This window comes from Phodopus roborovskii, unplaced genomic scaffold, assembly GCF_943737965.1.
Source record: "Phodopus roborovskii unplaced genomic scaffold, PHOROB, whole genome shotgun sequence".
Classification (NCBI taxonomy): Eukaryota; Metazoa; Chordata; class Mammalia; order Rodentia; family Cricetidae; genus Phodopus; species Phodopus roborovskii.
The window spans coordinates 1-14,936 of NW_026125469.1; the positions used below are offsets into that span (position 1 = coordinate 1).

Consider the following 14,936-nt stretch of genomic DNA (forward strand, 5'->3'; position numbering starts at 1 on the left):
TAATTTTAATTCACAAGTAAACTTAAAATTAATTCTTTATAAACTAAGCTAATTTGTTTGTCTTAGTTACATTTTAAATAATACTATTTCTTGAAATTTGAAACTAGTCAGTTTTCTCTTGAATTTGTGGGGCTGATAACCTGCCCTTTGGACTATGGTAATTTGTGCTCAACCCATACCGGGGTCTCCAGCTCCCAGCAACATTCCCTGGCTTATCTTTTCCTTCTTGAGCCATCTTTCCAACTTTTCTCAAACTTCCATAGTCGCAAAGCATAGAAACTCTCTGCATGGCAGGAGACTGCTATGCAGATGTGAAATCTCACTGACTCTGGTGGTAATATCCCCGGGGAGCCGCTTCTCTGTCTGTGTTGTGTCCAGACGGCTGTCTTCGAGAAACTGAACTGGTACCCTCCCACCCCAAGTCGCACCATGAGAGGATGGGCTGGTTCTGAACAGTCAAGGGCACAGGAGGAAAAGTGGGGAGTAGCTGCACCATGGCTGCAGTGCTCAGCAAAGAAATCCTGAGATAGACCAAGTTCTCCCAGAGTATCGCCAGGATGCAGGGGATATTCCCATCCAAGCAGGCAGTGGAGACTCTATTCTTGGTATTTATCCTCAACATCCATCCCTTGCTCCACATGTTATCCTACTCTGATGTCCCATGAGAGTTTTGGAAGCACAGCTTTCCTGTCCACACCTTCAGGTGTACTGGCACGCCAGTGCCCACATACTATTGGAGGCCATGGAACTTTACTATGGAGGTCATCTGAGCTACGGCCCACCCATTGAGAATGGCTTTTATTACGACATGTTCATTGAAGACAGGTAAGGCTGCCCAAAGTGCTGGGTTCTGCTTGCATGTGTACATGCCATTGTTTTATGGTTACATGTTATAGCTCAGTCACAGTATATTGTGTAATTATCAAACAAAATTATTTTTCTAAATGAGCCTAGATTGGAGAGCAACTTTCAACATACCTACTAGAGCATGACACCAATTCAAACCCAAAACATGTGCTCCATGCCAGAGAGCAGTTGTCTGCTTCTGCTAACAATGGTCGAGGCACTGTCAACGTTGCCGAACATCGTGCACACTTGAGTGCCAGGTGGTGGTGGCTCACAGGGTCTCACAGTCAGTAGGTCTGTGTGTAGAACACAGCATGATGGCCCTGCCTCTCTCGCCCACCACTGCTCTGTATCCCTCACGGTTCCTAGGGACACCACCTAGAACAAACCAAAACCTTATGTCCTTCTAATTCGTCCGTTTCTAATACCTCCATCTATCCCAGCCCAAGTTCAAACTCCCCTATGCTCCTCACTACTCCATCTAGCAGCCCTGTCTAGTTTTCCATTTTTATCTCCTAAACATTTCTGTCAGTTTCTTTCCCTCACGCAGACTCACAGCATCTCCTACTTGGGCAAATGAAGAACATCTTGCCTTTGCCTGTCACTCTCATTCTGTGTAATGACGTCTCTCACAGCATATCTGGCATTATGTAGTGGGGGCTTTTGTTTTTAGTTTTTGTTTGTTTATTTGTTTTTGAGATACAGTCTCACTATATAACCCTGACTGGCCTGAAACTTACTATGTAGACCAGGCTTGCTTCCACATGCTGGGATTAAAGGCATGTGTCATCACACCCAAGCCGGCTTAGCAATGTTTCTCATAGTCATTTCCAGTCTGAACTGTTTTTACCTGTAAGTTTAGAGGGTACTCCAGCCTATGGGTTGCATCAAACTGTGGGATGCAATCCCTTTGGGGGTCACATATCAGATATTTACAATACAATTCATAACAATAGCAAAATTACAGTTATGAAGTATCACTGAAATAATTTTATGGTTGGGGGTCACCACAATGAGGAACTTTATTAAAGGGTGGAACCATTAGGAAGGCTTTAGAGTATGTTTATTTATAATGCTTGAACCCTAAATATATGAGGTTTTTGTTTATCTTGGCTGTTTTGTTTGGTTTCCCCACATAACAACTGATTCTCAGCTCTCTGGATAAATTAACCAGGGCTAACCCAGACCTTCAGCTCAAGTCTCAGTCCTGTGGCAAGGGTGCCACATTGCTGATGCCAGTCACAAGTGGAAGCTTTCTGTATGTCCGACCCACAACCCACTACTTGGGTTCAGGAGTTGGTAGACTAGGCTGATAGAAAACTATTGATTTATTATGGCCATTCCAACCGGTACAAATGAGCTGCCAGGAAGAATATGGTGCTCGCCCATGTCTCTTGGGCTGTACTACCTGCTTTTGGCAGCTTTTGGAGCCTTGTTGTTCAGTGATTTTTCATGGATGTTTTTGTAACATACACATATTCAGTGAAATCACTCGGCCATTGATGATAGACTTTTTCTCCATCCCTTCTTGCTTTCTAGAGGGGGGCTTGGGGCTAACGCCCCACCTCTAGTAATCCCTTGGTCTCTGGAGGTCTCCTTCATGCTATTAGTACAGTGAAGGCTTGGTTGCTGATCAAGACACTCTTATCGAAGCAGTATATATAGTGCCCTCTCTTGTTATCATACCCCAGTTTCATGCAGGCAAATAAGAGTTTTCTGGATGTTTACCTGACAGTGACTCTCAACCTTCCTAATGCTGCTCACACATACCTTCCTCTGAGGCTAGCTCCTACCAGCCACACTGAGGTAAGGATATGGGGGAGCCCATCATACAGCTCTCCTGAACAAAAGTATGTGCCACTAAAGCACTAACACAGTTGAGCAGGTGTGCCGATTAGCAGTGACGGGTAACAGGACCAAGGTAGAGGAGGTGGATGGCATCTGGAAGATCATACCAAGCTCAGGTCTCTTCTTCTTTGGTATTTAAGAGTGGTGTCCAGCAGTGAGTTGTCTGCCCTGGAGAACATATGTAAAACTATCATCAAAGAGAAGCAACCCTTTGAAAGAATGGAACAGAAAGAGACTCACTCCTGGAAATGTTTAAGGTACTGGGGAGAACAGCATAAAATTCTCTCACTAAGAAGGAATAGTAAAAGCTATTAACATAGACTAGCCTTTTCTTCCCTGTTGATTTTCTGTTGGCTTAGAGGCTGCACCTGAATCTATTGACATTTTAACACTGTCTATGCCCTATAGTCACCCTGCTCCAGACTATAGCCTGGCTGGATTTCAGATCCTACTGGCTACCATTTTGCAACTAGTCTCTATTATTCTGTTTACCAATAAAGACTTGGAGCTGTTTGTTGGGGGTGAAAACCTGATAGATCGAGAAACTAAGAAGCAACAGCTGATCTTTTTGGCCAGAGACCCAGCAAGAGAAGCATCTCTTCACTCATCCTAAAATCTCTAAGTCCCTCCCTCCCTACTCCTTCCTGTGTCTCTCTATCCATATTCCTGACTCCTCCATCCTCTCCATGGCTAATTCTTATCAACTGTTCTTTGGATCCACCCCGGATAATTTTATTAACACAGTATCAGAGTTTCCACGGTTGATCAAATATCTCAAAACACTTGACCAGTTGCTGGTTGTACAGTCTGAAGAGCTGTTGTGAGGGTATCAGTAGTCACATGTACTGGCCCGCAGAGCTGTTGTGAGAGTGTCAGTGGTCCATGTACAGTCTGCAGAGCTGTTATGAGGGTGTCTGCAGTCACACGTGCAGCCTGCAGAGCTGTTGAAGTATGTCAATGTTCACTTGCTCTGCCATTTCCTCTTGTTTCCTGGAGACATTTCAGGCAGGTAAAGACCAGGTGAGAATTTTCATGTATGTTTATAGGTCTGATCATAGTGGAGTATGCCTACTATTGCAATGCTGGGAATTACTGATCTTCTTGGAGAATGAAGTGTTGCTTAATTCTAAAGCAGAAAGTATGGCTAATTAACACATGAACTAAAAATGTGACCACTGCTCTCAAAATATATATTTATAATCCTCAAAATATATCACAAAATCCTCTTTTACCTTCTTCACTCCCTCCCTTTGAATTGTTTGTTTATGTGTGTACATGTTGCCTGTGTGTATGTCTGTGTACCATGTGCATGCTTATGGCTGTGGCAGCCAGAAGAGGGATTTGGATCCCCTGGAACTGGAGTTACAGACAGCTTGTTAGTCTCCATGTGAGCACTGGGAATCAGACCTGGGCCTTCTGCAAGAGCAGAATGCTAGCTAATATTCCAGAAGCCCCTCTCTGAGCTCTTAATTAACCTTCTTGTTTGTTTTAAATATTTAACGTGGAGTGGCTTGCATAAGACTTTATGGGTGCCTTTTTTATTTTTTTTTTTTTAACCAATGTACTTTAATAAATTAGATTTTTTTTTCTTTTAAATAATACAATATCAAAGAAAATGCATACTTTGAAAATACAGCAATGTCAGTTTAGGGGACTGAATTTAAGAGCTAGGTGGTTTGGGTTAAAGATACAATTATTACTTTTTGTATGGTAAAATATGTGAAAGTAACAGTATTAGGGTTTCTATTGCTGCGAAGAGACACCATGACCATGGCAACTCTTACAAAGGAAAAAATTTAATTGGGGTGGCTTATAGTTTCAGTTGTTTAGTCCATTATCATCATAGTGTGTGACATGATGTCATGCAGTGTCATCTGCAGTCAACAGAAAGTGGTCTAAACTATGTGTAGTTTAGCATGGGAGGCCTTATGGCCAGCCCTCACAGTGACACACCTCCTAATAATGCCACTCCCTATGAGCTTATAGGAGCCACTTACATTCACATTACCACAGTAACATTACAATTTTAACTATTTTTGAATACACAGTTCTGTGTCATTAAGTATATATGAAAACATCAGCTCTATCAACTCACAGGATGATTTCCGTCTTCCAGAGTGACAACTCTACCATTGAGGGCCAACTCTCCTTTTCCTCCACAGCCCACCCTGGCATGCAGCCCTCTGCTTACTATTCTGTGAATTTGATAAGAACCTCAGTTCAATGAATCACTTGCTATTTACTTTTGTGACTGGCTTGTTTCACTCACTGTAAGGCCCTCAGGAGTCACTAGTATTGCAGAGTGTGTCAGAATTTTCTTCTTTTTTTCTTAAGGCTAAATAATAACCTCTTCCGTGTGTGTGTGTGTGTGTGTGTGTGTGTGTGTCTTTGTGTTTGTCATTTCATCTGCCCATAGATACTGGAATTGTTTATATTCTAACAATTGTGTACACACTGATATGAATGTGAACATAAAGATTTGTTTGAAATGCTGATTATGTATAATATTTATATAATATACATATCAGAAATGGAATTGCTGCATCATGGGGTACTTCAGTTTTAATTTTTCAGGACCTTCCACAGCATTTTCCAGGGCAGTCTCACCATTTATAGTCTACCCAGTTTTTCCACATTCTCTCCCATACTAGTTTTCTGGCTTTTGTTTTTAAGGCACCCATTCATTGGGTGGCTGAAGTAGTGTCTCATTGCACTTTCCTTAGGACATAATGAAGCCGAGTTTATAGTGCACATACTGTGTACCTTCCTTGGAGTCTGCTAAGGCCTGTTAGCTGTCTTTGAATGAGAGTGGACTTAGTTGTGGTTTGGTTTGCTTTATAACAACTTACATGTTCCTGGTGTCAGTCTGTAACCATCAGTCTATTACAGATGTTACTTCCGTTCTGCTAGCTGCCTTGACTTTTCAGCTGCTCCTAAAACTAACCATACCAGCTTTTGTGAAGGAGAATGCCTTGACTTGAACATACTGGGATGAAACAGTTACATTGTACAAATGTGTTTTTTTTTTTCTCCCGATAGCTGTTTTTAGTTATTTAATATGAATTAATACTTGATACTGCAATTATTACAATGAAAGCAGAGAAAATTACCCTAGTTTGCTAACTGTAATGATACCATGGCTTTTTAGCAAATGAAGTGATGTGGTATAAACTTTGTAATAATGGAAATGTGCCTTAAGAATTGGATTTTACTTATGTAGTTAAAATGGGATCTTCTAGAAGAATGCTGTCCAATAGAATCTGTGCCAAGTGTATAACCTTGAATCACATGACAGCTACACTTTAAGAGTAAAACAAAGATGGAATTAATTTTAAACACATAGTTGATATAAAAAATCTGTGGTTCTGTGTGTTTATACTCATGGCATGGTCATATGTGAGAGCTTACCAATCATGTGACTCTAGGGTCTCGTACTGGACTGTGTGCCTCTTTGCTGTGAGCACAGCATGTCCATAGTGTCCAACACCTCAAACAGAGTAGAGTGTCTCTCAGAGCTTCTTAAAAAGAATAGTTTCCAAGGCATTGGTGGTGCACACCTTTAGCCCAAGCACTCAGGAGACAGAGGCAAGTGGATCTCTGTGAGTTCCAGTCCAGCCTGGTCTAAAGAGCTAGTTCCAGGACAGGCTCTAAAGCAATACAGAGAAACCCTGTCTGCAAAAACCACAAGAAAAAAAAAAAAAAAAAAAAAAAAAAAAAAAAGAATAGTTTCCCCATTAGAAAAATTTTGTAATAATATGTGGACGTTTTCTTTGTAGTACAATAAATTTAAATGCCGGATTCTGAAGGAGAAAGTCAACACTCCAACAACCACTGTCTACAGGTTTGTGTGTACCAGTTTTAAGAGGCTCAGTGGGGTCTTGGAGCTTAGCAGGAACTGCCCTGAACCCTGGTTGGGAACAGAGTGTGACTTTCTGGCTTTATCACAGTGATGGGACAGTTTACAAGGATGTCTCTACATACATAGTGTCTTCAGAAGTTCGTGTGAGGTGTTTGGATTTGCACAGAGAGAGCGATTTGAGGCTTGATGGGTCCCCCTCCTCTCACTGACCCTGAGTTAAAGTGTGCCCCACACATGTAAAGAGTAAGTCTTTCCTAAAACCTGTGTCCTGGCTGCCTTCCTGTGCTGTAATAAAACAGGCCGAGCAAAAGCAGGTGAGTGGAGGAGGTGCTTTACTTGGCTTATCCCTGGTTCAGTGGGTCCCTGAAGAATGTCAAGGCAAGAACCCAAGCAGGCACTTGAAACAGAAACCACGAAGAAGGAAGGCAGAGACAGGCAGAGCTCCATCTTCAAGGCCCATCTGATCTACATAGAGTTCCAGGACACCCAGGACTACATAAAGAGACCTTGTTTCAAAAAAACAAACTAACCAACAAAAATGAAAACAAAGGGAGAGGGAAGAAAGGAAAGAAAGGAGAGAGAGAGGGAGGGGAAGAAAGAAAGGAGGGAGAGAGATGGGGGAAGGGGAGGGAGAGAATGAGCAAGGGAGAGACTGAGAGACCCTGCTTCCTGACTTGTTCTTTGCTAGCTTCTTACATGGCTGGTGACCACCTGCCCAGGAAGGTGCTTTCCATGCTGGGCTGGGCCCTGCTGTGTCAATTAAGACAATCAAGACAAGTCCACAGACCAACCTGATAAAAACAATTAGTCAATTGAGACACTGCTTCAGGTGATTCTAGGCTGTGTCAAATTGACAGTTAATGCTAACTGGGACAATATGATAATGTGGTCTATAATGAACAGTCCAAAAAATCTTTAACATTCTGGGTATGTCTTAAATCTCTCATTATAGGTGTGGTCCATTAATTGACCTTTGTAAAGGCCCCCATGTAAGACACACTGGAAAAATTAAAGCCATAAAAATTTTCAAGGTAAGGATTTTTTAAAATTTGTAAATATAACAAACAAGGTAAACTACATAAGGGATTTCACTATGTCTGCTTTAGTCTGAACATGATAGTATTTTAAATTCTTCATTCTTATTTCACTAAAGGAAATGTTTTATAATCTTGATAATTAAAACACTATGTAGCTTTTGATTATTTAATCTTATTCTAAATGTTATAATGCATATCTTTTTATATGGCTGTTTCTTAAAGATTTATCTTTGTTGTGAGTCTGTGTGTGTGTGTGTGTGTGTGTGTGTGTGTGTGTGTGTGTGTGTCTGTGTCCCTGCAGAGACCAGAATTGTCAGATCGCTGAAGTTACTGCCTGATGTCAGGAACTGAACTCAGATCTTCTGTAAGAGCAGCAAATGCTCTTACCTACTGAGCCATCCCTCTAATCCTCTATATAGTTTTTAAATATACTGTTCCTTATTTAGATGTCCTTGTGTTCACAGGTTTCACATTCATGGATTTAATCAACTGACAGATGGAAATATTTGAAAAACAAATTGTGCCTATGTTGAGCATGTATAGACGACTATGCACATGGGGGTTGGGGATGGTGGGGGTGGGGGGTGGTAGTGATGCCATCATTTCCTAAACAGCACATCAAAATGGATGTATACATAGTATTTATTTTGCATTTGGTACTTTAGAGGTGGCTTAAAGTATACAGCACTTTGCACAGGTTATGTGCAAATGCATCATTTATTTAAGATACTCGTTTGCAGATTGAGGTGTCTGTAGAGGAGGTAGAACTAACCTCTGCAGACACCAAGGACAACTGTGCAGTAGAGTTTCTAGATTGCCCAATGAAGAGAAAATAAGAGCATCTTTCTGCATGTGAGAATAATGCACCACAGGCAGAAAAGAAAGGCAGAAGGGGTGGAACCCTGCCCTAGCAATCATAAGCAGCAGAGCTGACTTTGAGGTCCCAGCCTTTCTGGACCTTGGTTTTCTTTCTGGACCTGGGTCTTAATTATCCACCACCCACTGATGCTTTTCACTTCAAGCCATAGACCAGAGCGGCTGACACTTCATGAACCTCTGGCCTTTTCTGGTTCCAGCTTGGTGATCACAGCTGCTCCCCTAGTCGTTCCTCCTTCCTGTTCTCTGTCACTTTCATTCCTAGAAGCCACAGGGGACTTTATGAAATTTGATGATTAGTGCTATAATTTGGATGTAAAATTTTTTTTTATTAGACTCAATTTAAGACTCTTCTGAGCACTACAAAATCTGTATCTGAGGATTGTGTATGCCATAATAGAAAACTGCATTCACATTGTAGAGTGGTGTTACTGTCAAATGTTTGATTAAAAAACAAAACAAACAAACAACAACAAAAATAAAACACAGTATCTTGCTGATGTTTAGAATTCCTCAACATATTGGGGAAGGCAATCCTGAGATGGAAACATTGCAGAGGATCTATGGAATATCCTTTCCTGATAGCAAAATGATGAAGGGCTGGGAGAAGTTCCAAGAGGAAGCCAAGAGCCGGGACCACAGGAAAATCGGGAAGGTATACCCACACCATCGTCACCCAGACACGCCTTTGTTGCCCATGACTGTCCCTCACAAACCAAAATCTTAAGAGTAATATTTCTTCTTCTCTCTTTTATGGTCTGTTCTGTTGATATTTGTTGCCTGCAGCTGAGTTCTACCATATCCACACTCCAAAAGTCTGCTAACCAGTTCCCATTCTTGTAAGGAGTCAGGGTTTTTTCCGCCCACCGCCTGGTCTTGTCCCACCGCCGCGCCAACCCCAATTAACACACTGAGACTCTGTATTAGATATAATTCTGTTGGTCCGTTACTTGTTTCGGATAGCTATGTCTTAAGTATTAACCCATTTCGTTAATCTAATATTTCCACATGGTCTTCTTACCAGGGAAAGGGGCCAGTGTCTCGTCTCCCCAGTCTCTCCATCTTGACTCCTCCCTTCCTACTTCCTCTTTCCTCCTTGTCTCCTAGTCCCACCTATCTTGCTTTTCTATTGGCCAACAGTGCTTTATTCATTAACCAGTATGAGAAACATATATACATAATGGCATTTCCCATCACGTCCTCTTATCTTTTGTTAGCATTTTAAAAGCTCTTGTGAGAGTTTATTTTTTCATGATATAAAAATAAAGTAGGGATTTTCATCTCCATCCTTCAAGGATTGAGCTATGTCATGTGATGGGCAAATATTCATTTATGAAGCTATCCACATTTGTTGTGAGGAGTAGTTGACAGTGGGGGCTGCTAGGAGACACTCCATGCACAGGCGCAGACTCTCAGGGGTTGGCACCATAGGAAGGGTCACATCACTTGAAACCCACCTTCTGCAATGGACCTTTTATCTTATGTTATCCCTACATGAGACCTATGTATAAATGTTGGATGAAAACTCAGTCAATTAGCTACTGATTTATACTAAAAAAAAAATGAGTAGTAAATAAAAAAAGATAACAGAAAAGCAAATTGAAGCTAAGTAAATATAAGTGATCATTTTACATGTGCTGTTTTATATACATTATATATCTGGATAGATACTGAGGAACTTTGGGATGCCTAGTAATAGATGATGGGAGGGTAAAATGACATTTTATGACTGTCACATCAGGTATGGTAAACATTAAGAAGAGATGAAATTTGAAATGCAATTATTGTTTCAATCTAGGAACAAGAACTTTTCTTCTTCCATGACCTGAGCCCTGGAAGCTGCTTCTTTCTCCCAAGAGGGGCCTTCATTTATAATACACTTACAGATTTCATCACGAGTAAGTTAGTTTTGGGAAATATTCTTATTTATCTGCATTCTATATGTTATTATCTTCTCTCATAATTAAGTGTTTCCATTAAATTTTAGTACTATAAGAATTTGTATTACTATCATATATTACTATAAAATGTCAGATTCTGACATGGAGATGGGTTACTTTCTAGAATTTCATAAAATACAGGCGTTGCCCTAGGTCTGTAAGGGTGTGGAACATTAGCGGTCTACTGAGTGTACATCTCCTGTGGCCGAGAATGCTCTGAGGGGGCACTGCTTCTCAAAGGTGGCTAATGGGCTCTCAATGCATCTGCTCACTACAGTGTGACCACCAGGTGACCAGACATCTCCAGGAGGAGATGAAGTTGTATTGACACCCTGAGGTTGAGCATGCTCTGTGTTGCAGGCTTAGGACTTCGAAGATACTGTTCAGAGATGGGCCATTTGGACTGCTGAAGTAATTTTCCAGCCTTCCCCCCTGTTTAGTCTTTTGTGTAACAATTATAGCCTTGTACTGCGGCTTGCTCTTGACATATCTGTGGTGATCCCTTAAGAGTGTTTTGTTTAGAATATAGTGGGCCTTATGGTTGGTTCCTGTTGTTACCTTAGTTTGTGTGAAGGGATTCAGATGTTTCCACAGTCGAACTGTCCTTCAGTGCATTTCTCAGAACATACTGAGCAGTGAGCAGTGAGTGAGGCATGCTCTTCCTAGTTTTACTACCTGATTTCTGTGATTACTGATCACTCTCGGACACCCCCCCCCAAAGACTGCCGTGCTGCCTACAGTTCATTTGCAGAGGCTGCAGTTGACTCAGTAAATTTGTCTTCAGATCTGTTATGAAGACAATACTCCAGTCTTACCTTCATGCTCCATTCTGTGACCTCATGTCCACCTTAGCACCTCCTTCTGTTCTTCTCCATGCTGGCTGCTGTCTTCATGTCTGGGATTCTGAACTCCTGTTCTGAGCATGTCTTCCACCTGCTTGTTTCTCATTAACTCTCATCCAAGGGATCACTTTCTTCAGGGCCTTTCTGGGGAAAGGTGCATTCATCACATGTGCTGGGCCTCTTCCTTCTCTTCCTTCCCTTCTGGCACTGTGCCTATGGAGACTGAGGTTGACTCTCTGGGGTAGCACTTAGCCTGTGTTCCTTCCAATAAGGACAGTCACTATAAGGCAGTAGATCAGGGGCAAGGGAGTGAGGCCTGAAGGGTTGTTGAGGCGTCTGGAGATTTTGGTGGGTGGCAATGACTACCCACTGCTCCTGTCTTGTGTTCTTTGCTTAGATGTCAGCACAGCCCTGGTACCTGAAGCTCTGGGTTGAGGTGTGGACCATGGAGAATAAACACAAAGCCTTTATAGTGGTCTTAAAGGGCTCTCTTATCTTTTATAGATGCAAGACAGACATGGCTGATGATCAGGCCCAAGTCTGATTGTGTGGGTTGCTGCATTGGAAAGCATTTAAATACACAACCCCAGGGGTCTCTAATGTCAAGGTAAGGGCTGAGCCCCTTAAATTCTGAATACCCTTGTGTGAAGTAATTGGTCTCAGCATGTATAAAAGAACTTCCAATGAACTCAGCTAATTTTTATGTTGTTTTTTTTTTTAACCTTGTTTTTTTTTTTTTTTAAATGGGGATTCATATAGTTCAGGCTAGCCTTGAACTTGCTATATATCCAAGGATGGCTGAATTCCTGGATTTTTCCTGCCCCCCTGCCCAAGTGTTGAGGTTACAGGAAGTGCCACTATACCTAGCAACTTCAGATAGTTGTAGCCCTAATTTTCAGTCGGGGGATTTTGATTCTTTCCTCTTCAATAATTTTTCAATTATGTGTCTTATATAATATATAGAATAACTAGAGAATGATGCTGTCTTCCAGTGGGATTTTTCACCCTTTTCCAAGATGGAAAACCACAACTCAATGTCCTGGTTAATTTTGTTCATTTGTTTGTTTGTTTTGACACAAGCTGGATGGAACCTTAATAGAGAAAATGCATCCATCAGATTGGCCTGTAGGCAAGTCTGTGGTTATTTTCTTGATTGATGATTGATGTAGGAAGAAGGTCCAGTCTCTGTGGGTGATACCATTCCTAGGCAGGTGGTCCTGGGTTGTATAAGAAAGGTAGCTGAGCAAGCTATGGGGAGCAAACATGCAACACCCCTTCATAGCCTCTGCATCAGTTTATGCCTCCAAGTTCCTGCCTTTAGTTCCTGCCCTGACTTCCCTAGGTGATGGAATATGACCTGAGAGTTTTAAGCTGAAATAAAGCCTTTCCTCCCCCGAGCTGCTTTTGGCATGAGACCCATGTGGTTTACTTTCATTCTGTTGGAAGGACATGGTTCAATGTGTCTCTATTTGACATGCTAACAGGCTCCAAATGTCAGCTCTGCCCCCTCTCCTGTGTTCTGCTACTGAGGAACAAACTATTCCAGTCTCATCTGGTTGATACACCACTGAATGTCCAATAAGATCTGGTTTGAGTACAGATGAGGTTCTTTAGTAGCAAGTACCTCCCTCTCTATCTTTAGACCTTTGAATGGGAGATATAAGGCACCCCTTAGCTACCTCCCTCCATCCTCACATTATATAAAGATGCTGGAGGGAAAGGATACAGTAGACAGTTCACTTCAGAGATGGCTGGATGGCTGGGGAGGGGAGGATGGTAACAAGGCTGTAGAAATTCTAATGTCTACCAGTTGTCCCTGGGCCCACCTGGTCTTCCCTGTGCTGACATCTGTCAACACAGATTAGCTTTGTCTGGTCTTAAACTTCATGCAAGTGGGATCACACAGTACTTGTTTTATCTTGATGCTTCTTTTGTTCAACTTTGTTTCTGAGAGTCAACCAAGAGGTGGTAGTATGATAGGGGTTGGCAGCGTTATTCAGGTATCCCATTTTGTGGGTGCAATACATGATATTCCACTATCCTGTAGGTATTTAGTTCCCCTCCAGTTTAGAGCTACTATACCCAGTCTACTGTGAACATTATTTTCTTCCAGTGCATACAACTGCTCACTTCTGGTAATTGAAATCACAGGACAGTTGTTTGGACCAAGCTTCTATGCTGGACTAACAAGGCAAAATGGAGTCAACCATGCTAAGGTTTATCACCAAGCAAAGGGCCTGCTGCTTACCTCACCTTCAGAGAGACCTGGGTCAGAGAGGGACTAGCCATACTCCTTCAACAGGCCGTTTTCTGTTGGCATGAGAGTGACATTTCCCTCTGTGTTCATCTCTTAAATGAAGTAATGTAGAATATCCAAAGCTACCACATCAGCTTTTTCTTGTTTTCTGTCTCCTGTTCCCTTCTGACAAGGAAAATAACTTTGAGATGAGTGGTTCACTTTTGGCTTTTATTTCCTTCTTAAGTCTTCCTCTGTCCTTGAAACCAGATGCCTTTCTTGAGTTTTCAGAGCATTTGCCCTTCTTTAAGGAATGAAATGTAGCTCAGTTCTAGAGCAGAGAGTAGAGCCATTTAAGATACTAAATTGTAATTTTGTCCTTTAGTGTTCTCTTTAAAAGGATTGCTAGGTCATGGGGTATTTTTATTTTATTGTAGACTGATTTTGAGTCACAGTCTTATTATATCCACATTAGCCTCCTCTTGCAATCCTCTTGCCCCGCCTCCCATTTCTAGATATTAAAGATGCATACCACCACATCCAAGCAAAACTTGCTTTTCTTCCATATTTTCCTCTTTTATGTGCTGGGGTGGATAGTAGAGATTGAATACAGTACTCAATTTTATTTTGAGACAAGGTCCATTTAGGTTGACTCTTGGATTTGTAATGAAAAAATCTCCATGTTCATGTATTGATAGAGTTAATATTGTGAACATGACTGTCTTACCAAAATGAATCTGTACATTCAGTCCAATCCCAGTCAAAACCTCATTCTTCACAGAAATAGAAAAAAATTAATTCACATGGATACACAAAATATACCAGATAGCCAGATCAGTCCTGAGCAAAAAGAATAATGATGCTAAGGTACTTCCATACCTGATTTCAATTTATACTACAAAGCCACAGTAATGATAATAAGAAAAGCATTGGTCACTAAGTATGATGGCACTTGCCTTTAATCTCAGCACTTGGGAAGCAGAGGCAGGTAGATCCCTGTGAATTCCATGTCATCCTGGTCTACATTGAGACCCTGTCTCAGACAAACAAAACAGAATACCTAGCATGGTACTGTCATAAACATAGATACAAAGATCACAGAAAAAAAAAAGTCCATGTGAAGATGCCATCAAGATTCTGTAGGAGACCAGATGGAGGGGCATGCTGCTGGTTTGTGGGCAAGGCTGGTGTGGTGGCTAGTTTTATGTCAACTTGACATTCAGGCTGTCTTCTGAGAGGAGGGGGACCTCCTAAATTAAGAAAATGCTTCCATAAGAAGGGGCTGTAGGCAAGCCTGTAAGGCATTTTCTTAATGCTTGATGGGGGAGGAGAACCCCATTGTGGGTGGTGCCATCCCTGAGCATGTGGACCTGAGTTCTATAAGAAAGCAGGTTGAGCAAGTCATGGGAAGTGAGCCATCTTGAACAAACCAGTGGGCAGCACCCCTCCATG

General features: G+C 41.7%; 1 protein-coding gene across 1 annotated transcript in view; it reads left to right on the forward strand.

Annotated features, from left to right (window-relative positions):
* Nucleotides 1–703: 703 nt before the first annotated feature.
* Nucleotides 704–14,936, forward strand: part of LOC127215516 (threonine--tRNA ligase 2, cytoplasmic-like) — a gene marked incomplete at its 5' end in the record, with an annotated part of 33,563 nt that continues 19,330 nt past the window's right edge. Inside the window, 8 exon segments of the mRNA XM_051175932.1 lie at nucleotides 704–825; nucleotides 2,835–2,917; nucleotides 2,920–2,951; nucleotides 6,471–6,535; nucleotides 7,506–7,584; nucleotides 8,974–8,991; nucleotides 8,993–9,121; nucleotides 10,265–10,372. Coding sequence (XP_051031889.1) covers nucleotides 704–825; nucleotides 2,835–2,917; nucleotides 2,920–2,951; nucleotides 6,471–6,535; nucleotides 7,506–7,584; nucleotides 8,974–8,991; nucleotides 8,993–9,121; nucleotides 10,265–10,372 — 636 coding nt within the window.